Below are 27,267 nucleotides of genomic sequence, written 5' to 3' on the forward strand. Positions count from 1 at the left end.
TGTTGTATTTTCCATAAATAATTACAAAAAGAAAAACATCAAACAAATCGTCGAAACAATGATATTATTATTCTAATGATAAAATTGGATAAGAAAAAAAAATGCAAGTAAACAATGACTACTACACTGTTTAAAATGAATAATTTTAAAAATAATATTGCAACTTGAAAATCGAAACATTTTTTTTACACTTATCGAAAACATACATTTAATTTAACATATTAATAATACATAATAAATAAAATTCGTTAATATACAACAAAACGTATAGTTTACCCTGATCTGGATGCAAGAAGTCAAGAGAGAGGAAAAAAAGAAAGGGATAAAGGGAAAAAATAAATAAATCACAGTTCTAGAGTCAAGAATAACAAAAAGAAACGTTCTAGTCAATCATTGATAATACGATAATCGGCCAACTGATTTAAAAACCTGTATTGCTTGCAATAAGTAAAAATTAACGGAGAAAAAAAGAAGATAGGTAAACGAAAACAAAACATTTGCATTCTCGAGTCTCTGTTTAAAAACCTAAAGAATAAATATTTTTTAAGTAATCAACAAAACACTTAGAAGTACATCGTAGATGCCATGAAAATTAACTAATCGTTTTAAAAATGAAAGCCACTCGGACATAAGAAAGAAACGAGTAAAAACACAAAAAAATAAATAAATACTAGAGAGAGAGAAAGAGAAAAAAAATTCACACAAAAATAACGGTACGTGAAACAACGAAAAATTAATACACATAGTATTCAATATTCATTAAAGAGATCATAACTCGCGAAATAAAAAATAAAATCGTTGACTAGACTGCTGCCTAATGCAGCTATAATTCGTCATAGTGTACGTCTTAATTTTGAGAGAAGAAAAAAAGAAAAAGAAAAAAGGAAAGAAAAACAACATTTAACTAAACAGACAGAGTAACATTGGTCAAGACGCCCTCGATAATGATACAGAAATACTGCAAACTAAGCAAGTGGGAAAGTCATCGGTGCGTCGAATTTACAAATAAAAATGCGCCACTTACTAAACGTACGTATACAATAAAAAAAGAAGAAAAGAAAGAAAGAAAATTACTTGCTAAAATAATTCGGAATATATGCGACATCTTGAACCCAGTTCACTCGTATATAATTTTCGAAAAACCAGCTACATAATAAATAACAAATTTGTACTATTTAAATGCTGCGAAAGTAGGGCATTTTCTAATTCATCCATTTCTTGCAATTAGAAGCGCCGCATAAACACGGTATTTTATGCAGATCGTCTTCGATATCGAATTGATAATCGTACGAAAGCTGTGAAAAAAAAAAATGTCAGTGAAAATAACTTCCTTAGGTTTAGAAAAATAAACGAAAGAAAAATTCTAGTACTTCTTCGGCGCGAGCAATCCTTCTTTTGGAAAATATAATTATACGATATTCTCGATCTACTTCGACTTTTTCAGTGACACAGTTCGGATTACAGGAATGATTAATGTATCTCGCCAAACCACCGCAAATTGTAGCGTCAACGACACGATTTTCATCCAAACGGAACATATAAACGCCACGATTCTAAGATGAGAAAATATAGAAAAATTAATATCACGTAATTGACAACCAGAGTATTAAAAAATCTCTCAATTAGATAAATACGTACTTTAGCTTCGTATTGTTTTTCTCTAAAATCGGATAGCTGGGATCTGATAATTTCTCCAATATATTCGATGACCATTGTATGCTTATCGATATCTCTGGCAGCGTAAAGACCCAAACCAGCGATTTTGGATCTGAAATCAAAAACGAATAAAATTTAATTTCGAACAATCTTTCAGAGTGAAATTGCACATCGACGGTGGACTCGACTTACCTCGCCAAATACACATAGTTTCTCCATTCTTGTTTCATTTTTTTATACTGCGAAGATTTAGAATGCACGAAGTGTTTAGAATAAGGACACGACAGATCACCGGTGAACAGAGGTGACGATGTCAAAACCGGTCTAGGCATGATGGAACTAGTCCTTTGAGTGAAACCACGTTTGACTAACTGGCCGCGTATTTTCGGCTCGCATCTAGCACACCCGCTCGGATTAACTGCTAATGGTAACTCTAGCAACGGATTTTTCCCATATTTGAAACGATAATCGCTCAACGTTTCGATGCCTTAAACACAAAACGCCACCAAATAATTATTGTACGTCATGACAAAAGAATCAGAAGATAGTAATTCTAACGTAGATGACTTTTTTTCAGTATTAAAATAGTCCTTTACCTGGTAAACTTTCCAATATTCGTACAATAGCCGGCTCAGTCAATCCAAATAAATCTTCTCCACAAACGTACTTGGGATAAAGTTGGACACTTTCGTTTTCTTTCCGTAAGGCTACCAACGGTTCGAGAATACGAGTCCAGACAGCTTTGGGAGAAGCTCCTCTCAACTCCAAATCATCTTGACCGGATTCTTGTACCAAAACTCTGAACTCTGGTCGGCCAGCGACATCATGAATCGAGCATATGTATTGGCAACGTTTATTAAAAACACGCATACTCCAGTAAAATCGAATCTAGTAATTAAAAAATAAATTTATTAATTTCCCTTCCTTTTTTTCAGCATCTTATCGATTGCTTTCTTTGAAAACTTACCGCTTTATAGCCTACAGGATAAATATAGTTGGCGGTATGGAACTCTTGTAATTGATGGGGTAAAATTTGTCCAACGTTTACGAATATCAACGTTCCGATACGCATCGAATGAGTAAGTTCGGCGTGCTGAACGATCGACGCTATTTGTGTATTTTCATCTCGATCTATGTACACTCTTCGGTAAACTGCCAACGTGGTCAGTTCGCTATCTTTTTCTCCTTTCGGAACGTGAATATTGCAATAAACCGACTGCGAAAAGAATCATTCGAGGTATTAATAAGTTTACATAAATCATTATTTATATATGGAAGGATAATTATACTGACTTTGTTTTTATAGAAAACGCATTCGTCTTTTACAGCGCAAGATAAATGGTAAACGGAAGAGCACCTCAATTTGAAACATTTCAAAGTGGCTCCGTTACGATGACAGTAGGAGCACGTTACATTCATACCCTGTTGCAAAGCAACGTTTACGTTCATCAAGGCACCATTTACGGTCTCGTAAACACCGTCAGACCATAAAGAGCAGTTCAAATGAGCCCATTTGTCCACATCGTAATTTAATAGCCTAAAAACATAACCAGATAACAATATTAATATCCGATAGTTCTATCTACGGCGCGGTGTAATCAATTTTTGGAAAAGTTATTCTTACCTTGAAGGACCATCCGCAACAGCGTCGCCAATTTGATGACAAAATATACAAGTGCGTTCGTCGTCTGGCATTTTAGGTGGCATTAACGTAATACCCATTCTGAATAGAGTCTGCAAAATAAATAAGCAAATTTCACGTTATGTAGTTAAAGATGTCCAGATTGGAAACACGCAGACGTATTAGTCAGAAGATATTTTAAAAGGGGGAAATGTCTCGTACCTGCATAATTTCCTTTTCTGATGGTTTTTTATACTTTTGAGCGGACGATGGAATGGAATTTGAATTCCAAATTTGGTACTTTATACCTTTCGTTGATTTCTTTTCTGGTACTGGCTGCTCCATTTTCACGTCATTTTCCACAACGTTAGAATTTTCTGATTCGGTAATATCCTAGAAACAAATTTAAAAGAGATTATTCAGTGAAGAATATTTTCATTTCGGTTCGAAAAATGTTGGCTTTAAATTAAACTGCCCAGGGAACCTTTCAAACAAAGCTGAAGTTCATTTATGTTCTTTCCAAGACTATTTGAAACTTCAAGAGAACTCAAAAACTTGTTAGGGGCTTCAAAATGGTTCAACTCAGACAACCTCGAGATCGAGTCAATGACCTCGAATGGCCACTGGCCAGACAGACAAACAGACGACTTAAGAATGCTAGACAGGTAGGTCAGTGACCTCTAGAGTCCAGACACACAGGTCAATGACCTTGAAAAGCCAGACAGACGCCCCTAAGAAGATAGATAGGCAAGTCATTGACCTTGAGAGTTCACGCAGACGGGTTAATGACCTTAAGAGAATCCAGACGACCTTGGGAATCCATACTGAGTGGTCAATATTATTTACAATGGTACATTTTGTATCAAAAATAATATAAGGTATTACAAAAAAAAATTGAAAAATAGCCATAATCAGCTTTTAAAAATTGTTCGAGTTTTTAAAAATTTACCAAAAATCTAAAAACGAACTTCAACACTTGAAATTTTGGTTACGGTGATTTCAAGACGTGTTTTTTCAATCAAGCTTGGTTTCATGAAAATCAGTAGCCTCAGTTGAGAATTTTCAAATATGAGTCTGAGTTCAAATATTGGCTCATTTTTTGAAAACAACCCCTCAGAACACCTCCAGGTTAAATTTTCTTCAATGATTTTTAATTCTACCTGAGACGAGTCGTTCAATTTTAAAAAATCTGCTTCAAATGTATCATTCAAATCGCTAGACTCTTCCAATTTGATCTTCTTGCGAGGTGATTCGTCCAAATAAACATCATCCGATGAAGACACCTGAATCGGCAAATAAAAAAACCATTATCAGTACATATATCTGTTTCATTCTGAACAACTTTAATTCCAATGAAGCGTACTTTATGTTCCGATAAAACAGGCGGATGTAAAAGAATCATCTGCAAGTAACACGAAGTGCTGCAAAATAGCAAATCTTGCGATACGCCATCTTGCACCAAGAATGGCAATTCTGACGCCTTCTTCACGACTGAAGAACTTTCTGTAACTTGTACTTTGCATTGTGTGCAGAATTTAGCAACACCGTTAAAATATTTCTGAGCTTCGACTAAAAAACAGAAAAAGTACATTATGTAAAATCGAAGATTTCGAAATATGATTTTTGATCACAGAAAATTCAAATAATCGCACCACTTTCTACGTTATCGTTCGATTTATCGCCGAAAGGATTCATTTTATTAGGAGTTGGTACACGTTCGGTGATTTTGTAAGTCGCCGGAGGAGGTATATTCAAAACACTGGCCAAGTTTTTAAGAACGCCAACGATATCTTGAGCAGCTTGTGAATTCAAGGTCAAAGTAACAGATAAATTTTCCGTATCCTTAGATTGCCAATTCGATTGATTTTTCGTTTTCGAGAACACCATCGTGATACTATCCTTTTCCTGTGAAAATGCACACGGTTAAAAATGGTTTCTTTGGAATTAATTCTTAGTTACGAAGGGAAATTACATTTTCAAGATGATATTGGACTCGTGGCCGAAGAGCCAACGGAGCTATTAAGGGAATCAACGGTGAAATGCCTCTTTGCAACTTTTCATCTTCTTCCGAATCTACTTCGCTGCCGTCTTCGGCAATGAGTCGTAAACCTACAACATAAATCCAGGTAATTAAATCAATCGATCACATTCTCTCAGTTTCTTTATTGAATCACGATGATGATCAACGTACCAGCAAATCGAGGAGGAACTCGTGGTATGATGCACTCCGGTGACGACGAGCTGATAACCGAATCAGGCGTATCAAGTTCACGATCGAAACGAGCTTGTTCAAGACGTCTATCTTCGTCTATAAAATAATTTATTCGATAAATAAAGCATAAAAGTGGAAAACTATTGTGATTATGATTTTATACATACAGTCGGCTTCTAAATTCAACGGTGAGAATTCTTCGTTATAAAAACCTCGAGCATTAGGAGGCAATTCGAAAGGATCTCGAGGTTCAATGTCTCCAAAAGGTTCGGTATTATAATAATTATCGTGTCCAGGAACACACAGGTTGTCGTTCATCAGCATCAAATCACCATTTGCCCAATTTCTGAAAAATCGAGGATGATTAAGCTATCAAACATGAATTTATACTTTCAAAAATGGAGAAAAAAACACGCACTTCGCATTAATCTTAGTGCCATCTCCGGCGCCGTAAGGTAACCCAGCCGAGTAGGTTTGAATCAGAAGAGGTTGTGTGATCGGTAGAGGAGGCAATTGACGTAATTCTGTCATCAATGAATCAACAAACGAGTCGTAATCTTCGTCCATTTTAGGAGCCTGTAATAGTGATTAATATTACGGTCATTTGTTTAAAATGATTTCAATCAGTAACTAATATATTATACATACTTTACGAATGCGTTTTTTAGAGATGGTCGAATTGGGTTCTTTACTTTGACTCTGGCGTCGCTTCGCTTGATATTGTCTTCGTTTCAATTTTTTCAAATCTAATATCAAAATGACACAGGTATGAATAATAATTTGTTCAAAAATGTTACTCGTACACATCGCTGCTTATACAGATAACTACCTTGAGCATCCAAAATAGAACTGCACGACGACTCGCCGCTGACTGAATTAGGTGTATCGCCTGCGTCAGACATTTTAGAAGGACCAGGAGAAATATCGTCATTTGGTTCTTTTTTGATCTCCACGTGAACCGGAGTCATCGCAACTGGGGCGATTTTTCCAGGCGATGATGAGTTTGTAGGTAACGAGTCTTTTTTTGCACTGCTAACATTTTCTTGTTTGATAACAAGAGTTTGTAAAAGCACCTACGAAAAATGAAAAATTTATTAGAGTTAATTCACAAAAAAAGGAAGAAGCACAGTTATAATAATTTGAGGTTCACTTTACCGTATCATTTTTCTTAATCGGATCTTGAGCATGAGTCGCTTCGGTCGAACTTGAAGCAACAATGGTCGGTAATTCTGCTCTGGGCGGTGATCGATAGCTTGGCGATGGCAGCGGTTTAGCTACATGTTGAGTCATAGTCGAATGGGTAACACTAGTGTTACCAGAATTTTGTAATAATTGTTTTAATAACACATTCTGCGAATCTTCGCTCGGTTTTATTCTGACCGGAATTAAATGCGGAGTTTGCGACGACGATGATGGAACCGATGTCGATGCTGGCGCCGGAGAGGCGTTATTTTCCTTGATTATTTTAATTTTACTGCTAGTTGTGATGATTTTACCACCTCTAGCGATGACAGATTGAGTTTGACTCTCTTCGGGTATTTTTTCCACTTTGATGATTTTCGCGTCGTCAAAAACGGTATTACTTTTTTCATTATTTGGCTCCGCAGTCGCCTCAGCCTCAGCAGCGGCCACAGGCGCATCATCCGGTTTCGGTAATTTCTTCACGTAAGAATGAAAACTATTGGTAAACGTGGCTCCAGTCTCCTTGAAATTCGAGCTATGCAACAACACAGACGTCGTTCTAGCAGGTACGCTGGTAACCACAGACACGATGGCTTTTGTTTCAGCGACTTTTTCCACTTCCGGTTCCGCCACATTTTTCGGCTGGTCTTCTTCTTCCGTCGCCATCGCTGAGTTAGCGTTTTCCGAAGAAACTGGTTCTTGTTCTGCGACATCATCCTCGTCGTTTTGTTCTTTTTTAATACTTTTCGCATAAGAATGGAATGCGTGCGTAGGTACGACAGCGTGATCTACCTTTTCACATTCACTCGAAGTTTCGGCGACGCATGAAACTGCAGCGATCGTCTGTACTACCGAAGTCGTTCTGAATGCCAAATTTTGATCAGCAGTTTCGGTAATAGGAGTAAATTTGACATCTTCTATGATACCTTCATTGTCGTGATTTTCACTTAATACCATTAATTCGTCTGCATTGACCAAACAATCATTTAGTAGATCGTCGCTTCGAACATCCGCCGGCGATTCCAAAGTCAAATGCAACTCGTTCGTTTCCATATCCAAAGGTATAGATATCTCGGGATCCTCCATAGCTGTCGGAAAATCACCCAGATTGCTGTTTTCTTCGCTTTTATAATCTATCATAGCGACATCTTTATACAAAGGCAATTCTAGACTATCTTCGGAATTATTTTCCACTGTTTTACAACTCTCAGTCAGAGGAACATCCTTGTACATAGGTAATTCTTCCATATTATCGTCGGTTATTTTCGAGCAATATTCATCATTCGCTTCAAAATCTTCGGGTGATTTTGGTTTCGAGCACAATGTACCGTGAAACGATAAAATCGACGAATTAGCATCCGCGTCTTCTTCCATCGCAGATGAGAACTGTTGTTGTTGCTGCGAATCGGATGAACCTACGCTAGACGCTTGAATAGGCGAGTTTTCTTCCGTAGTCGAAGATTTAGTGCCATTATCGGCCACTTTGGCAGCTGAATTTTCATTCCAAGTTGGTGATCCGCCAAGAAGGCCGGGTTTGATACCAAATTTATCAAAATCTTTAGGCAATATTCGATGAACGGCGGTTTCAGATTTTATGGCGTGATTAGGTGAACCTCCCAAGAGTCCTGGTTTAATTCCGAGTCTTTTGAACTCTTCTGGAACAGGGATACTGTTAACAAAACTCATACCACCACCGCTGCCACCGCCACTGGAGTCGTTATCATTACGCTGATTCACACCTCTGCCGTACGAATCTTGAGTAAACTGCTGCTGCTGTTGCATTTGCGAATGCATATCATTCTGAGCATCCTGCTGCATTTGAGATTCGGTGCTACTTGGTCTGCGAATCAACACAGGACTCCTTGCTGGGATAGGACTATTGGTATGCGAGACGTATTGTGCTTGCGACGTATAAATTGGACTTTGCGGCGGAGCCGGCGAACTCGACGGATGAACGAATTGAGAAACGTGACGAGGACTATGCGAAGGCATCGGCGAACTCGGCGGTTGATTATAGTGTGACTGCACCGAAGGAGGTCCAGAATGCAAACTGTATGAATGAGACTGAACCAAAGGACTTTGCGGCGTAGCAGGAGACACAGGCTGAGCAAACTGCTGAATTCGCGGACTTTGCGGAGGAGCAGGCGAATTTGACGATTGACGCGCGTAGTTATTATTAGCGTTTTGATGCATAATCGGAGACTGTACCGGCTGCTGCTGTTGAGGTTGTTGCTGCTGCTGCTGCTGTTGATTGATAATCATCGGACTTTGAGGAGGTCCGGATGAATTTGAAAATTGCTGCGGACTCTGCGGTTGTAATGGCGAATTCATCTGTTGATTGTATTGTTGCTGAGGAGAAGCAGCCAGCAACTGATTCAGCTGCTGGTTAACCGGACTTCTGGGTGGCAGTTTTTGCTGTTGTTGTTGCTGCATCTGCAACGTGGACGTTGGGACCAAAACTTGATTCAATTGCTGATTCAGCACATTCTGCGTAAGTTGTATTTGCTTTTGTTGCTGCTGGAATTGTTGTTGCAAATGCTGTTGTTGTTGCTGCTGATGTTGTTGCAACTGCTGTTGCTGTTGTTGGTGATGCTGTTGCAAATGTTGCTGTTGCTGCTGCTGGAACGGTTGCTGTTGTTGCAATTGTTGCAATTGGTGTTGCTGATGCTGCTGCAACTGTTGTTGCTGCTGCTGCTGTTGCTGAAGTTGCTGTTGTTGCTGCTGCTGGTGTTGTTGTTGCAATTGATTCTGTTGTTGAATTTGTTGTTGTTGCTGCTGCTGCTGCTGCTGTTGTTGTTGAATTTGTTGTTGCTGCTGCTGTTGTTGAATTTGTTGTTGCTGCTGCTGCTGCTGTTGTTGCATTTGATTCTGTTGTTGGATTTGTTGCTGCTGTAACTGCTGTTGCTGCTGTAATTGTTGGTGTTGCAATTGATTTTGTTGTTGTTGCTGTTGTAGCTGCTGTATTTGTTGTTGCAACTGATTTTGTGGCTGTTGAACTTGTATTATATGCTGCTGCTGTAATTGCTGTTGATTTTGATCACCTTGAAGTTCTTGCTTCTGTTGAGTGAGCATTTGTTGATTTTTTTGCTGTTGCAACAGCGATTGCTGCTTTTGAGCATTCATAAGCCAAGTTCTTTGCTGCGGCGATAACTGCAACGACGACGCTAAATCTTTGATCTGCAATATAAGGCCATTTTCCTGTTGCGATAGCTGTTGTCTATCATTAGGTGACAAACTTGTAGAATCCAATTGTTGTTGTATTTGATTCAGCTGAGCGGACAGCGCTTTGTGTTGGACAATTTTCTTCTGTCTGGAAGCCAGAAAGGCGTTAGCTTCAGCAGCTTGCTGCGACAATCCGGCAACAGCAGTGGCTGGTCTCTGAAGAACTTGATGTCTCTGAATGAGCATTCTTTGCTCTGGAGTCAATTGTTGGAATCTGATTTCTTTCGTTTGTCCAGGGGCAACTGCTTGGAATGTATTTCCTGGCGGCTGCATGTTTGTTGTCGATGTGATGATATTCCCAGATGGTGAAGCCGAAACCGTGGACACGATTAATGGTTGTGTTTTGAATGTATTTCTAATACCTTGATAAATCGTAGAGACACCCGATTGTCGAACGCTATCGGCTGGTACTTGGAATGTAACCAAGTTTCCAGTTCGAGGCCTAACAGATTGAACAAACCTGACAGGTTGACCACTGGAGTACCTGAAAAGTTGATAACATTGTATTAATACAAAAGTTTTTAGCAAGGCAGTGAAGATATTGGCAGATATTTATACCTAATGATATGTTCACCGGGTCGAATACCAGTAGCTCGAATTTGCGAAGTTACAGTAATAGGGGCCTGCATCGTTGTTTGTTGAGTTTCTTGACTTGTACTACTAATGAATGATATCTTTTCACCCTGCAGGAAAAAAATGAGATGAAATACAACGAATCAGCATTAGGTACATATTTGATTTTTTTTTATGAGAGCACTTACTTGGGCTTGAGTAATTATGGTAGTTGGTGTTGATCTGTTCACCGACGCTGCCACTGATGTAAGTATTTTCTGGTGACCAGCGTTGCTAATCATGACGTTAGGAGACACATTCGAAGTAGACATTGTAGCCGAAGTTACCACATTCATAGGAGCAGCGTTTGACGCGGATGCTGCTGGAGAACCAACGTTATTCGCAGAGAAATTGTAATTCGGATGTTTGTTTTTATATTCCTGAGTAGAAAATACATTTATTGGAAATTGTTCAGAGTCAACATTTTGATGGAATAACAATTTTTCAAACCTGCATGATTGTAGCATGTTGCTTCGCTTGTTTACGACTGCTATCTACTTGTTTCTGGAGAGAGGCCATTTCAGCAGTGACGCGTTTCAATTCATTCTGGTCACGATCAACCAATTCATTACCTTGTTTTTTCAAAGCACGCTGTTTGCTGTTCAATGACTGCGAAGAAAACATTGTAAATAATAGTAATTTTCTCCTTTTTCCCTCTTCACTTCAAATTCTGTTCTATTACCTTTCTTATTTTTCGTAATTTCGAAATCTCTCCCTCATAGTGTTTGAGTTGTTCTGTTACGATGGTGTTCTGTTGATCTAACCATTGTTCATATACTTGTTGCATTTGACGATCTTGATCAGTGACTATTTTCTCCGGAGGTTCTGGAGGTTGTGATAAAGCGTTAAATACAGGAGTTCGGTGAGCTGTGAACATTTAAGTTGTGATTTATATTTCACAATACAAGATGAGTATGCGAAGTTGAATTTACTTTCATTGTATTTTATAATGCTTACCAATTTCTGGTCTACCAGGACTGTTATTGACTTGAATCGGGGATGCTTTCGAAGGTTGTACAATAGCGACAGGCTGCTGCCACATTTGTTGCTGCGGCATATCAAAGACATTTCCGGCAGGGCTAGGTTTAACATTACTTTGAACAGCAGTGCCAGCTTGAATCATGTTTTGTTGCTGTATTCCTTGACCTAAAATTAGAACAAAATGAATATTAGAAAAAATTACAATTTGAAACACAGTTTTAAAAATGAATTATCACCTTGGGGTGATAGCATCGGTTGAGTAGACCCATTAATGCCTGAAGAACTAAGTACATCGGCTCTCAATCTCTCGAAATCAGCATCACTTAGGCTCAAAGGAGGCAAAGCGGTGCTCAGGTTATTTCCGGGTGACATGTTCTGCTTCTCTTGTTCTCTTTTTTCTTGTTCTAAAAGCTCTTCAAGAAGAAGAGGTTGTTCCTGTAGACATAAAATTTAATAGTTGTTTTTAATTTGTTTGATAAATAGTGGTTCCTTGATTTTCATTTTAAAGACAACGGCAATAAACAAAACATTACAACTACATCTACACAATCATGTAACTATGTATTTCATGCAAACAAAAAAAAGTTTCTGTCCACTGCATAATCTTCCAGCTCTCTTTAGACGCATTTGGTACCTTTTTTGTTCACATTCGATCGTTGTGTCAAACACGTTTGTTGTTGGAAAGATACACGAGGTTTGAAAATATTTTATGCTCAAAGATGTCAGATTCATGAGCCAAGAATTTTGAAATACTAATCAAGATCTGCAAAACGCAGATCTTTTGGAAAGATATGCGAGGTTTCGAAATATTTTATGCTCAAAGATGCCAGATTCATGAGCCAAAAACTTTGAACTACTAATCAAGATCCACAAAACGCAGATCATTACCAAATTCCGTTCATTTCACATCTTGACTGATTAAAAATCACCGCTCTAAGGTAACCAGCACATGGCTACGCAGTTTACACCCATTTTCAAAGTAAAACCTCAAATACGAACCTGCAGTAAAAGTGGTCTTCTTGGCATCTGCGGCATGGCGGCCGGAATCTGCGCATGATGAACTAATTTGTTAACCGGCGCACCATTCGTGGCAACCATGTTTGGAGCAGAGGAACCACTTAAATGATGCATCTGCTGAGGCACTAATTGTTGCTGTAAAATAATCATGCAATTTTCAAACTATATGCGAAATACATGCCCTCAGGTTGAGAAAAAAAAAACACCGTAAAAATTTCCATCGCAGCATCAAAAAGCAAAACCTTCTACTTGACTATATTCTACTATTTTCTTTTACCAATGAATCTAAGTAAGAAAAAATTTCAATTCACCTTAAGTTGTGAAGGATAAGGCGGCGGTGGGCCTGGATATGGCGGCGGAGGAGGCGGTGTAATAACCGGCATTTCATTGACTGGAGACTGCGCTGAAATATCCGGATGAGGAGTTGAAGGCATGGGTTGCAATGGGGATGAACCTGATGAGGTGGCAGCGGATTGAGGTCTAGGTGTTGCAGGCGCCGCTATCTGTGTATTGGGTGAAATCAGTTGCTGACTTTGATTACCCACGGACATTAAATGATTAGTGACGCCATCGCGCATATTCACTCGTTGTAACTGTAAAACATGATGTTGTTGTTGTTGCTGCTGCTGAGGTTGAATGTGTTGATTAGTATCTATGAGAAAAAAGTAATCACTCGTTACTAATATATTTTTTCATGTTAAAATAATTCACGATCTTTTAATGAGGAACATACAGGACAATAAATTGTCTACGGGTATAAAATTACCTTCAGAATGTTGCAGCTGCATTTGAATATCCTAAGAGGAAAAAAAACAATAATTTTATCATTTTCATTGGGTACAGTATAACACAATGAGACAGTTATCAATCAAAAAACTTACCTGATGTGAGTCCATATTTCTATCAGGTTCATTTTCCAATTTCAGAATAGTATCATCATTAACTCTATGCGAGTCGGACATTTCTTCCGATTTAATTTCTGTTTTTGTATCCAAATCTTCCTCTTCCCTACGAACAAAAATATGTTCATAATTGGACCAAAATTCAATAGCAATAATTCAACAAACATTTGACAGAAAAACTGTATGTACTTTATTTTTGTCCCATCCGAGGTGCTGTTGACTAAATCGTACAAAATGTTTGTCTTCTCCCCGGAAGTGAAACTATCTAATTCCGGATCAGTATATTCCAGGATATTAAAACCGGCTCCCATTTCAGCTATGCAAACAAAAAAGAATTTCAACAATAAGTTCAACAGAATTATGTAGAAAAGCTTCATCTTAAAAGATACCTACCCAATAATTCATCCTCGATCAAGTCCCCGAACAGAGCAGTCATTTCTGACATACCACCAGGCACGACACCTTCGCGTTCCAACTCGTCTAAATCAGCAGTCACGCTCTCAGGAATACCTTCGTGTTGAGTATCTGTTCTTTCATTGACTAGAAAGCAAATCAATACATAAGATAGATTATGCAATACCATAGTTTACTTATCATCAGAAATGGCAACTTACGAAGATGCTGAGAGTCGATATGTTTATCTGACGAATTCTGTACATCGTTAGAAACATTCATGGTATCTTCTCTCGGAGTAAACTGAGGAAATTCATCCTTCACAGCGTTACCAGTCAAAATATTTTGAGCTTGTTCGCTCAACTGCGCGTCCATATTATGCAGAGACGATTTTGGTTGTTGAGAAGGAGACTGAGGCGGTACCATGAGATGGTTTGAGGTTGAAGCCACAATATGCATTTGCTGGGCAGGCATTTGCTGAGATTGCATTTGCTGCTGCTGCTGTTGTTGTTGTTGTTGTTGTTGTTGGAATTGCTGTTGTAGCTGTTGCTGCAATACTTGTTGCTGAACGACGTTTTGTTGTTGTTGTTGTTGTTGCTGCTGCTGCTGCTGCTGATGTTGTTGCTGCTGCTGCAATTGCTGTTGATGTTGTTCTTGTTGTTGTTGTTGTTGTTGTTGTTGCAGCATTTGCTGATGCTGCTGTTGTTGTTGTTGCTGCTGCTGCTGCTGTTGTACTTGTACCTGCTGTTGCACCTGTACTTGTACTTGCTGCTGCTGCTGTTGTTGTTGTAGTTGTTGCTGTTGCACTTGCTGCTGATGTTGCTGTTGTATAAATAATCGTAAACGAGGATCGATCATTTGCTAATGGAAAAATACATCGAAGGATTACAAACACGTTGAGAAGAAAATTCTTGCAGAAATTTTTTTTTCTTACAAACCTGCGGTATCTTTTGCCTGATCAGCATTTGTTGAGTAATCTGGAATGGCAATCTTTGCGGAGGTCGTACATGAGATGGCGGTAAAGGCTGCCGGAACGTCTGCTGTATATTATTCACTTGCTGAGTATTATCAAACATGGCATTTTGAATGCTCGCCGATCCTTGCACATTCAACTGATCTTGAGAAGCATTATTAGCATCGTTAGTAATTTGTTGCTGATTTGACGAATCTGCTAAGAAAAAATTTACACAATAAGCGCATCGTTCCAGTCGTATCACAAGATTTTATTGAACACTTGGTAAAACCAACCTTGCACCCAAATCCTCGTCTGATTAGGCTGCTGATCGTTTGTTCCTGATGGATCGATTTGTTGTTTTTGTAGCAACTCCCTGAGCTGTCGAGTCATTTCGGGACTAGAATTGACCACGGTGAAGAGATCATTTTCCGGAGTACGTTGTCTAATATTCGGATTATTAACAGGTAATTGAGAATTTTGTTGCGGCGTAGATGTGATATAGAATTGCTGCCGAGGAGTATTAGGTGGAGTAAATACGTCTCCCTGTACGCGTTGATATGTCTGACCAAGATGAGATGTTTGTACTTTCAGCACGGCTGATTGGAATGTACGTTGAGGGACTCTACCCGGAGATGTTAGCGAAGGTGCTGCTGACGCATCCTGTAGACAATTTTTTTTATAGAATACAATTCAAGATTATGTTATTAGCAAACTATTTGGCTGATTATTACCGGAGACGTGGATATTTGTAATTGTGGCTTATTATCCATAATTGGTCCAGTGGTGAAAACAGGACCAGAATTATCGGGAGCGTTACTCGTCATTTGTCGTAACTGAGTAGGTTGAGATGGTGGAGGTGGCACTGGTGGTTGGGGTTGCTGCTGTTGTTGTTGTTGTTGCTGCTGCTGCTGTTGTTGTTGTTGTGGCTGCTGCTGAAGTCGTTGTAAAGCTAAAGTAACAAACGAAGAATAATTGGGAATATTATAATTTGAAATTATTTTTATAGGTTTAAACGTAAATTTTCAATAATTATACAAAATAAAAAATCAATAGTAAAAACATTACGGAATTTTAAAAAAAATTGAATTTCAAACAAAAAAGCATAGCAGGTTAAGAATGGTGAATCGTAGTTCGTAGCCTCGGCTAAAACTTGAAACCTAACCAGAGGAACAAACTGATCCTTTAGAATTTTTAGACGGACACCTCACCCCTAACCCTCCAAATGAGGCGAAATTGCAATTCATACATTCTGACAGAATGCTTATACATATAGATGCAAGACCCTGAAAAAATTCAAAAACTGATTTTTTACTATTTTTTTCGCCAAAAGTGATCAATTGATAGAATTTTTTTTTGCTCGAGATGATACGGAATGACCCGGGTGGTTTTTATTCGAAAGAGAAAAAATGTCTATGACAATCTGGGAACCACTAAAGCGATTTCAAAACGCTGCATTTAATTAAAATTCAAAACATTTTCTTAAGATTACTCACGTTGCACTCGAGAATCGTGTATTTGTTGCTGCTGCGTCGCTTGTTGTTGCCTGTAAGCTTGCATCTGTTTCCAGTGTTTTTCTTGTTCCAGTTCTTTATTCTTCTGCGCAGGCGGAACAGTTTTCTCTTGTTCCTGTATTTGAATTTAAAAAAAGAAACACATAATTAACAATAATTTGATGAAATCGAACCTTAATTTTCTAAAAATGAAAACTCTACTACTACTCAACAAGTTATCATCTCCGAAAAAAATTACTTGAATATGGAAAAATGTCTGTTTTCCAACATGAGAAATTTATAAATTCATATCAATGCATACTTATTGTATGAGTGAAAAAATTTTAGTAGCCCTTCCATACGATTTTTTCCTAATAATTTTTATGGTATAGATGGGGAGAAATTGAAAACATAAAATTTTAGATCTTTAAAATAATATATTTTCAGAGCTCGAAAGCTCGAACTTATAATTTTCCAAAAAAAAAAGGTAACTTCAACAACCAATAAAGCTCGAAAAAATAACCAAAAAAGCGACAAAACATGTCCAAAACACTTTAATGTAAACAATTTTAGCAAAAAAACAGTACATTTTGGCAATCAGTACTAAAAAGTGATACTTGCTCTTTTGCAATTTTTTTTTACAAAAAAGTTAATTTTACAATTTTTTGATTTAAACAAAATACATTTTTTTGGTGATTTGAGGCAACCAAGTGAGAATTTTGCAATTTCTGGCAAAAGCGAAAATTTTGATAATTTTAGGTAAAAACGCGATACATTGAACATAATTAGTTTTGGAAAAGAATGAGACTTTTTTGAATTGCAAAAAAAAAAAAAAAAACTTTTAACAATTGTGACTTTTTGAAATTTAGGCAAAAAGCGAAACTTTTTGCTACTTCTGACAGAAAACAAGATTGACAGTAATTTTAGCAAAAAGCAGAGTTTTTTACTAATTTTTGGCAATTTTGCTAGAAAAAGGTTATTTTGTTGAGAATTTTTTTTAATCTCGGAAACTTCCAAGATGAATGTATCAAAACATAAAAAAACCAAAAGATACTTGAAGTTAACTACTCGACTAGAAAAAACAACTCTAAAAGCAAACCCAAAAATCTTGAAAGAGCTAGAGATACAACCTGGAAAAATATGGGTATTCATCAAACAAAACTAAGACGAAAGCATCAAAAACTACCGAGTTCATGCACAATTATCAGAAACGCAGAAAAAACTACACGGTGAATAGACGATAGAAAAAAAATCCTCGAAACCGTTTAGCTTTCAAAACAAAGAGATGAAATTCCACGAAATAATAACAGGTTTGGGAAATAAAACCTGGTCAATTAACAAGCATTCGGTATAAAATTACCATTGAATGAGCATAAAAATTCATTTACAAAGAAATCAAATAAAATCGAGATCGGCGACGCTGAAAAATATTTAGCATCCGAGTACACTACAGCGGCGTATAATAAAGTCATACTTGATAAATCAACACGCAAGAAGAACGCGTAATGCAAAAAAGAAAAACTACTCAGCGTAAATTATGCCTCCATTTCATCCATTTTCTCGTTCGTTCGCTGGCAAACTAACGTAGCTAAGCCTTAATTCTATACAGTTATGAAGCTCGAGCCAAGAGCCGACATCGAATAGCGTTCATTTTCAACTAAATACTAACAAAAGTTTACGCGTAATATGTAGAATAATCCACATCCACAATATAAATCAAAAATATCAACTCGATCGTAAAATCGTAAATGAAATACGCAAGCGAAACGTGCAGCCAAAACTGCTCACCGTGCTGGAAGCATTGTCGAACGACTCCTGTCCCAGAGATGGTAAAGTTTTCATGATTTCCGACGGAGTCAAAACCCTTATATTCTGATCCGATATATTATCCGAGTTCAGACCATCGTTTGATATCGTATCGGTTTGTTCTTCAGATGCCAGCGACATCACTTGAATGTTACGAACGACCGTCGGATTCTGCTGCTGCTGTTGTTGCTGTTGCTGTGCGCCGGACGGTATAATTTGCAGGAAATTACTCGTAGCGCCGGTTGCATTCGTGTTAGATTCGGCAGCAGCGGCCGCCGCAGCGTTCACTGATTGAAGGGCAGCCGTTATCAGAGAATTCGAGCTCATGATCAAAGATGAACCACCGGAATGAATGATTTGTATATTACTCGGTGGATAATGAATGGTGTTTCGGTTCTGCTGCATCGTCGGTACGTATTGATAATGTATGGTAGATGTACGACCGGTCGTGGCGCCACTGGTATCCACCGAAGTAGTTCCGGCGTCCGATTGCGGGGCAACAGTCGCCGAGATCAAATGAACCGTTCGCACGTTCATAGGTGCGTTTTCAGATTGAGTAATAGGTGTTTGAATGATAGGTATGTACTGAATGGTAGACGGATGCGAAGGTATAGTTGTAGTCACCGTTTGCTGGCTAATAGTGTTCTCTACGACATCGTCCGATTGACCGCTGGTGTTCAATATCGATATAGGTGAAGTGATATCTTGCGAAATCACCGAATCCACTTCGCTAATAGGACATTCCGCATTGGTAAATGGAGGCGATGTATTCGATCCGGTTGATATTAGGTTTTGATTATCTGGCGAGTTACACGACTGAGTGGAAGGACTGCTCGAGATGATTCGAACCGGATGATCGTCCGAATTCATCTGTACATCCGAATTCAGCGGCAGGTTATCCGCTGACAAAGCGTTCAACAGAGGTTGGAATAGATCGTCTTGGCAAACTTTAGACATCGATTCGGCGTTCGATAAATCTGATAATATGTGATTATTCGACGATGAGGCGTTGCTAGAAGGGCCACCGTTACCACCGGCAGCAGCAGACGTAGATTCTGATGAGTCAACATTACCGTTCATTTCGCCGCCGCTACCCGACGAAGAGGTGTCGTTTTTCGAAATCTGCGTATATCGATACATGGTATTTTTCCAAATTAAAATTAACTAGATACTGTTTCGCGAAAGTATACCGATCAATGGGAATATAAATACTCGGGGTAAACTCAACTTTTTTTTTCTTCAATAAAAAATAAAAATTCACAAAAAGTAATATAAAAGAGGGAAAAACTAGACTATAAATTCATAAAATTATTTAAAGATTAAAATTCGTAGCCCTAAGTATCTATCTTTTTTATTCAATGAAACCTTCGCTCCAATTCCAACAAAAAGAAACATCTTGAGAGTGCGATCGATCACTACAATACGATCACAAAAACCTATAGTGCTGATCACGACTGAGTGCATATCTCTAACCATGTGAATAATCGAAGAATACCGTCGTTAATAATAATTCGATCAAATGCGCAACAAATTCATCAATGTACTTTCCGTGATGGTATTAAAAATAACAACGCGTGACGAGTGATGAAAAAAATTCTCATTAGTATGAAGCGTACTGGTTTAGTACAATATTCTATCGGTGAATGATAGTAAAATGTTAATGCGCTACCATTCCGGTACATATTTACAAATACTCGACAGGTAGGTAACGAGATACGTTTTAATACCCGACCAATTAATTAGACAAACACCTACCTGATGGTTTTTCTTCACACGCATAAAATTAGCTCTATTTTCTCTAGCTTGACTTAAAAACGGAGCCTTGACGTCGCTCGAAAGCGCTCTCCATTTTTTCATAATTTGTCTCCATCTGTCGCTCCATACTGCAAAAAAATTCACATATGAATGAATTCTCGAAAAATTATCGCTGTAAACGTTGGCTTTATTTAGTACCTGGATAATCTGTTTTCAATTCGGGGTGTTTAAGATTCGCGTATAATATGGATGAAATTGTTGCTTTGTCTCCTAAAGTCTCGTCCATTTCAAATTTACGCGAATTTCTTTGATTTTGCGTCGCTGACGCTGAAATTGCGTTTACATTATCCACAGCACCGTTATCTTCTTGAACCCACGGACTAGGAGGTTCCGAAAACGCCGGACTGAATTGAGATGGACTACTGTAAAAATGAAACCAAGTATATGAGTACGCGGTTGAATGCCAAACGCATTAATCTCGATGGACAACAGGGCAGATGATCTTACTTGCTGTATTCCGAGTGATATGGCGATGTGGCAGGATATGTTGCTGGCGATGGGATACTTTGTTGCGATGGCAGTACTTGAGGTTGAGCCGGTGGTACATTACGATTCGGGGTCATGTTCAAGTTACCTTGAATAACTAGGTAAAATTAATTCCCATTAAACTCGTTACTTTAAATGAAAAAAAAAAAATCAATTCTGAAATAATTAAGTACCGGAATGCGAGGGCGACATAGCTGGCGGTCCTTGAGACATTATCACTCCCTGTTGCTGATTTGCAACCACCGATTGATTGGCGCTCACGTTGGAATGGTTCATTGAGAAAGAACTCGATGAAACTGATCCATTGGTAGGCGTATCCGGCATGACAGCATCGTGAGAATCTTGCGATTCGTCAGTCAACACACCTTTGAATATTTCTTCCACGTCTTTACTATCCATGTTCGGTAATCCTGTTTCGTGGACCATCGATTCGAGACTGAAATTCGGTCCCAGGATATCGGTAAATTCATCTTTTTGACTACAATTCGCGTCGTTATTAACGTCCGAATCGCTAGCCATGCTGGAATCTGTGACAGTAAACTCTTATTAAAGATAAGCCTTTAAGTGGATGGTACAACCTGTACAAAAAATATAAAACTTGCCATCTATCAACGAAGTATTCGGTTTGACGTTGGATTCGCCATCGTTCATGAACGTATCCAACAGATTACCGGGTATATCTAAAATATCTTTGAATGTTTCGTTCTCATTTTCACCACTTGTCGATTCGTCAGCTGGTTTTTCATCTCTTTCTTCATTTTCAATCTTGATACTTGATTCCGCTTTGACAGCTTCGGCTTCTTCTTTTTTCCTCGCTTCTTCCAGTACTTCCTGTCTGGCTTTAGCTTCCTCCATAATCTTTAATTCGTCCTGAGATAACGTGACTGTCTCCGAAACAGTAATTCGACGGGTTGTGAAAACTACTTCGGGTTCTGATTCACTACTTTCCATGTCTTGATTGCCGTCTTTAGGATTATCGAGTAAATCTCGGCCGAAAAATGCATCCTAATAAAAATCATCAATGATTCACTTATAAAAATTTCATCGAAAATGATTCAAAATGATGAGTAATATTTTACCTGAATATACGAAGGGTAACTTTCGGCGTATTTATTTTTAGGTTTCCTGTATCTGCTCTTTTTACGTGGTTTTTCATCGGCTGATGACATTATGGAACCCGAAGAAGAAGCTTCTTCGTTACCTTCGCCGTCATCATCACCTTTATCTTTTTTAACGGTTCTATTTCTTACATTAAATCCTCCGACGCCTAAAAATGAACGTAAAAATTATTTTTGCAAGGATTCTATTTGAAATTTTTTACAAAATCATTTAATTACCTATTTTACGGATACGTTTCTTTTTCAACGTCATCACTCCGGACTCGCTGGTGTGTATATTAAATCCTTCCGGAGGATCCGGCGGTTTCCCATCCTCTCTCGGTTCAATAATCATGCCATCTTTGTAAATTATGGAATTAGAACTAGAAGGACTTTCACCTGCAACAAGTCGAAATGTGATTTATTTCATGTAAGTGTGTAATTCCATTATTGTACTTTCTGGAACTTTCAAATTTGTACCTTGTACACCTGCCGCGATAACCGACTCGATACAATCGATAATTCCCTGATCCATTCCTTGATCGGCGTTTCCAGCACGCTTCTTCTTTCGTAAACTACAAACGCTGGTATCGAAACCGGTGAGTAAATTGTTCAAGTAAAAAAATCCGTTTTCTGATAAACAAACCCCATCCACCAAATGGTCAGTTTCTTCTTTAGAGACTGATTCTAGAAAAACGACAACAAATTAGTTATTTAACCCATGTTATTATCCTAAGTACTCGGGTTCAATACTAACCAGGTGTTTGGATAGGAGAGAGCGGTTTTATTTTCAACTTAGGAGTACTACAAGCTGGTGGAGTTGGAGGCGTAATGGCCAAATGCGCCGGTAGAGTATCCTTTGGACGACATATTAAACACGTGTATCCTTCTTCGGCACATTTTTCCGCATCTTGTTCGTTTTTGATTTGATCGCACAAACCATGCAACCATCTAAACATGATTTAAAATTAGCTAACGAAAATGAGAGCATATTTCACAAAACAAACTTAAACGCTCACCTTTCGCAATTATCGCATTTAATAATGAGATCACCGTCGGAATACGATTGCTGGCACGAAGGGCATGTTAAACGGGATGCGCAAGGTCCGCATTCGGTGTAATTCTTTAACCACGAACAATTCAATCCTGGCTCGTTTGATCCGCAGGTTAAACATTGAGCACACCTGGAAAATCATTTTCGTTACATCAACTATCCAACATTTTCAACGTTGTATAATTTGTTCAGTGTCTTACCATTTACATTTCCAAGTACCGCGAGGAACGTAATCCAATTTCGGTTCCATACAGTAAATATGATATGATATATCACAATCGTCGCATAATATGAGTCTCGATTCGTCATTACGTTGACCACAACCTTCGCACACAGTGCAATCCAAGCATCTCCATCCTTTCTGAAGGATAACTTTCGTTACCTGAAAAAATAATACGATTTCAAAATAGTGGGCATTTTTCATTGTGGTTAAGTTTTCATTGAAAAACGTATGGAAATTACAAGAAATTAATTTTCAACATAAAATGGAAAAAGAAGTGGGCACAAAATCCATTTCATGACACACGAGTCCCATTTCAATCGATATTTTTTTATATCACTTTTTAGGGAAATTCTCAATCCAATTCGATGGCGAATCATAGATATAAGGGTAGAGATGATCTTCAATTAAAAATAAAGCATGCTTCCATCTTTACAAAGAAAGAAATGTGAAACCATAGGGAATTTTTCAGGTTTTCTGATACCAATAAAAAACACCATACGCCTACATTTTCCAAACGAATATAACACCAGAAAGGCTGAAATTAAGGGTAGTACATTTAGTTAACACCTAAAGAAATCCCTTCCATCATTACAATTTGTGATCGCAATTTCTAATGGATTTAGAAAAGGGATGTACGAATCATGAATACCATCAAAACAGTACCTTAATATTAACGCAATAAGGGTGATAACATTGCCCGCACTGCACGCAAGAAATCAAACATCCTTCTTGATCGGTACCCAGAGCACCACACATAGCACATACGTCTTGCGAAAGTACAAATTTATCGTTGGTAGAACACAAAATGATTTTATTCTCTCCATTATCACTGTCCGATTTACTCTGCGAATCGTTTACAGGTCTCTGAAACATGCAAATAAATTAGTGTAACAGTTCGAATTTCATTGTAAGAACGGAACATAAGGTACACACCTGTAATCCTAAACCAGGAGCACCAAATACGCCTCTCATTTTAGATTTTGTGCATCGTTTCCGACCGAATTCGGTCAACTTTTGGCTCTTTTTCTGGTACGCAGGTCCACAAATGGCAGCTTTACCAGCATATTTGGATTTGAAGCCTTTTAGCGAACCTAACGCCATTTTCTTCCGAGCAGTAAATGGTTTTCCTTTGCCAAGTCCAATACCTCCGGAAAATTTGTAATCGTCCTAGACATTTATTGAATATTTAAAATGATATTCGGCTTCATTGAACTACTTCATGAAATATACGCACTTTGTCACCGAAATCATTATCCATATCATCAGAAGTGAGCGATTCTTGAGAAGCACTTGTATTCAAATCCAAACTGCTATCGTCGAAACCTATCAGAAACGAATTATTATTTTCTATATTTGAAAATTTAAATTTCAAAAATGTAACTATTCGACGTACTTTCTTTACGTTTCAAAGCCAATCTGCCATACTGACTCATATTCTTACAAGTAGGGCAAACGTATTGATAATCCGGTATCATTTCTAATTTCTTTTGAAGTGTTACCGGATCCGCTTCTGAATCACAAGTACGATGAACGAACCTAAACCAGCAATAATATTAAATCCACCCATTTTGATTACTTTTAAATTCAACATTCAATCGTGAACTTACTTTCGACACGAAGTACATTGAGCCATTTCTTTAGACGACCCGGCTCTGTAAGCACGATGACAGAGCGGACATGAAAATCCTTTGTTTCTTTGCTGATAACAAGAGTCACAAACGGTATAATGGCAATGCCACCGAGATGAAAATCCAGCACCAGGAGTACGCGATCCACAATCACTGCATACGCGGCAACTCTACACAATTGAAATTCAATTAGCTTTTAGCTTACGTAAACGAAAAACCACGCCAATTCAACGTACTTTGCATTTCCAGCCAATTTTAGGAATACTGGTCAATACCGGACGAAGACACGTGGCATGATAACCTTTGTCACATGTTTCACACAACATCACCTTGGACGAGTCACCTGGACCGCGGCATATTTGACAAGATCTACACTCGGAACACTGCCATCCGGTTCTTACTCCTACACACGAGATGAAAAATGGTTCAAAGTTTGCTAGGCTAGGTTCAGGCTATGATGGTCAGAAAATTCAATTTACCTGGTAACAAGGAAAGAGGAAGGCACAAGCCGTGATAATGCTGTCCACAAACTGAACACATCACTAAATTCGACACATCTCCGAGCGAAAAGCAACCTCGACAAGAAACTTCACCAAAAGTAGCTGTAAAATATACATTCGATATAATTTTTTTTCAAGTTTCCAATTTAAATAAAAATTGAATTCTTACGCAGTAAAGGAATATGATCAAGATGCGAATTGCATATAAATGCGTATGTCTTTAAATGCTGAAAACCACCAGAAGCCGCAGAACACGGGAAATGATAAGTTTTATCACAATTATTAAAGCTGCATGTTACGCTGGCTGCGTAACGTTTACAATGTGAACAGATTTTTGATAAATGTTTAGCTACGTAAGGAATAACGTTTTCCAGTTCGTTATTCGAGTTGCGGGTAACTTGTCGAGAAAACAAAGCACAATACAAATGTATGTACAAATATCCTGAAAAAATGAAAAACAAAATTACTATATCAAATTTGAAATTCTCAATGATACGCAGGCAAGGGCGATGATTACCTTCTTCATCAAATAAATCTGATATGTTTACTTTGTCCGCATGACCTATTGCACTATGTTCATCAACCGGCTCAAAGAGGCTCAAAATATTCCTAAAATCGAAGTACGAACAAATTAATATGTATTGGCAATTACAAACGCACGTTGTAACTGATACTTACTTAGAAGCTGATTTTTTTGATTTATATGAAGCAACGGTAGATACTTTGGGGAGATCAATAACTGGAGCAACGCTCGGTTCTGAGGATTTTTCATCGGTAAATGAGTCTGGTTTTCTAACACGAAGAAATTCTCCTTGTCCTAACTGACTGCGTTCTCCAAGATAACATAAGCAACAAACCTTACCAGGCCTAAAATAGAAAAAAATTGATATTGTACAAAATGAGGAAAAAAATTGTTGGAAGATTATTCATTACACGAAAAAGCATAACCATTTTTCTTTATGTAATTTGATACGATCGTCACCGTCGCTATCATTCGAGGTACCAGGAGATGCGAAACTTTCGGTTCGTTTTTCATTGAAACTGTACATGCCCCTGAAACGAATTGAAATGCTATCAACATGACGTAAATTGTTTAGGTTCTTTAATTTTATGATAGCGTTTCTTACTTACCCTTTACATCGTTTCAATTTGACCGCTAATTTCTTCTCATTAGGATTTGCATTGATCACAGGAGTTTGTATCGTTTCTATTTGCATAGGAACAACTGCATCACTATTAGTAGGTTTACTTTCAACCCCAGTAGTAGTTTCTTGACTCCTACTTTCTTCACATAGTGGAAATTCTAATTCTCGATATTCTAAAAACCCAGTACGAAGGAACTTATTAGTATGCGGTGCGGCGTACGAATACATATGTCAGTAGATGATAAAACATTCAACATTACCAGTAAATGCATTTTCATAAGTAGGCGTTGTCGGCGTTTGTCTAGGGCTAACATTTTCGCTAAGATTTTCAGATGTTAAAGACACCGAATCGTCAACGGTGTCTTCTTCATCTGCGATATCCTCTTCACTATCTCCTTCCTCGATCGATTCGTCTTCTAATTCTTCTTCGTCTTCTTCCTCATCATCACCTTCGCCTTCGTCTTCTCCAGAGGAACAGTCACCGACATCCATGTCTTGATCGGCAATGCTGGATGGGAAACCGTTTTTAGTTTCTTCCATGTCGTTGTTAACTGAAATAGTATGAAACACAGATGGTGAACACAAACACACTTGAAACATAAATTCACCAAGTTGGTGAACAAAAACACTACTACATTCTGCAATATTTGTATTCGAAATACGATAAACATATGAACTGGAGGTTGTACTTTTCAAAAATTTGTTTAACGTTCGGAACTCCGGAGAATTTACGAACACGAATATTTTAATTCTAGCTCATCAAATTAAGGTAGCAGAACGCAAAGAATGAAAAGCAGTTGAAAGGTATTCAATTGATGGGATACATTTTGCAATATATGGTCTATTTTTATAATAATATTTATACAAATGATATATCAATTTCAACGAAGTTTGAATTATTTACTCACTTGTTAACTGTTTATTCGAAAACTAAAAGAAAATTACCTTGAAGTTCTGTCCGCGAATTGAATAGCTTCAGACTTTCTTCATAAGCGTACTGGCATTGTTATCTTGTTAAATATCAATTGATGGACTTAATTTTTTAAAAATTAGTTATTATACAAATAAAAAAATTCATACTTTCAATTTATTTTCACGGTTTTCTTTTGACGCGATATCTGACGCTCAGTGTTGCCTTCATCGCAACGCGGTTTTTCAAGTTTTTTAAACACCGAACCGATGGATGCAAAGTGCAAACGAAACACGAAACACACGAAACGAAGAAATTGCGTTATTTCTGGAACATCCACGTAAATGTTTACGTATTCCA

The 27,267-nt window shown here is 37.9% G+C and overlaps 1 protein-coding gene across 5 annotated transcripts; it reads right to left on the reverse strand.

Annotated features, from left to right (window-relative positions):
- Positions 1–47: 47 nt before the first annotated feature.
- On the reverse strand, positions 48–27,126 carry LOC135836489 (histone-lysine N-methyltransferase 2C-like). 5 transcript variants are annotated; one of them, XM_065351362.1, is made up of 62 exons: positions 26,943–27,126; positions 26,258–26,548; positions 25,984–26,170; positions 25,801–25,905; positions 25,531–25,719; positions 25,370–25,461; positions 25,022–25,294; positions 24,832–24,954; positions 24,589–24,755; positions 24,332–24,522; positions 24,118–24,260; positions 23,959–24,047; positions 23,658–23,891; positions 23,388–23,588; positions 22,702–22,883; positions 22,467–22,631; positions 22,205–22,398; positions 21,928–22,134; positions 21,688–21,846; positions 21,430–21,617; positions 20,953–21,355; positions 20,524–20,877; positions 20,312–20,438; positions 20,003–20,226; positions 19,805–19,932; positions 18,032–19,171; positions 16,247–16,379; positions 15,485–15,702; positions 15,047–15,413; positions 14,737–14,969; positions 14,020–14,659; positions 13,799–13,945; positions 13,595–13,721; positions 13,385–13,511; positions 13,270–13,300; positions 12,815–13,155; positions 12,486–12,638; positions 11,723–11,921; positions 11,463–11,651; positions 11,188–11,372; positions 10,956–11,114; positions 10,655–10,885; positions 10,452–10,576; positions 6,645–10,377; positions 6,319–6,562; positions 6,138–6,235; positions 5,908–6,065; positions 5,657–5,835; positions 5,469–5,585; positions 5,250–5,386; positions 4,930–5,182; positions 4,641–4,846; positions 4,438–4,560; positions 3,500–3,670; positions 3,281–3,390; positions 2,950–3,193; positions 2,624–2,872; positions 2,253–2,544; positions 1,849–2,143; positions 1,639–1,768; positions 1,371–1,553; positions 48–1,295 (listed from the first exon to the last, which is right to left on the reverse strand). In XM_065351362.1, the coding sequence occupies exons 2-62, from the start codon at positions 26,535–26,537 to the stop codon at positions 1,203–1,205; spliced, it is 16,365 nt and encodes a 5,454-aa protein (XP_065207434.1). In that variant the 5' UTR covers positions 26,538–26,548; positions 26,943–27,126; the 3' UTR covers positions 48–1,202. The 5 variants fall into 5 exon arrangements, with proteins under 5 accessions (XP_065207434.1, XP_065207433.1, XP_065207432.1 ...); XM_065351361.1 differs by having other exon boundaries at positions 14,737–14,966; positions 20,312–20,447; XM_065351360.1 differs by having other exon boundaries at positions 20,312–20,447.
- Positions 27,127–27,267: the final 141 nt, after the last annotated feature.

The sequence above is a fragment of the Planococcus citri genome, chromosome 2 (genome assembly GCF_950023065.1).
Source record: "Planococcus citri chromosome 2, ihPlaCitr1.1, whole genome shotgun sequence".
In the NCBI taxonomy this organism is placed as follows: Eukaryota; Metazoa; Arthropoda; class Insecta; order Hemiptera; family Pseudococcidae; genus Planococcus; species Planococcus citri.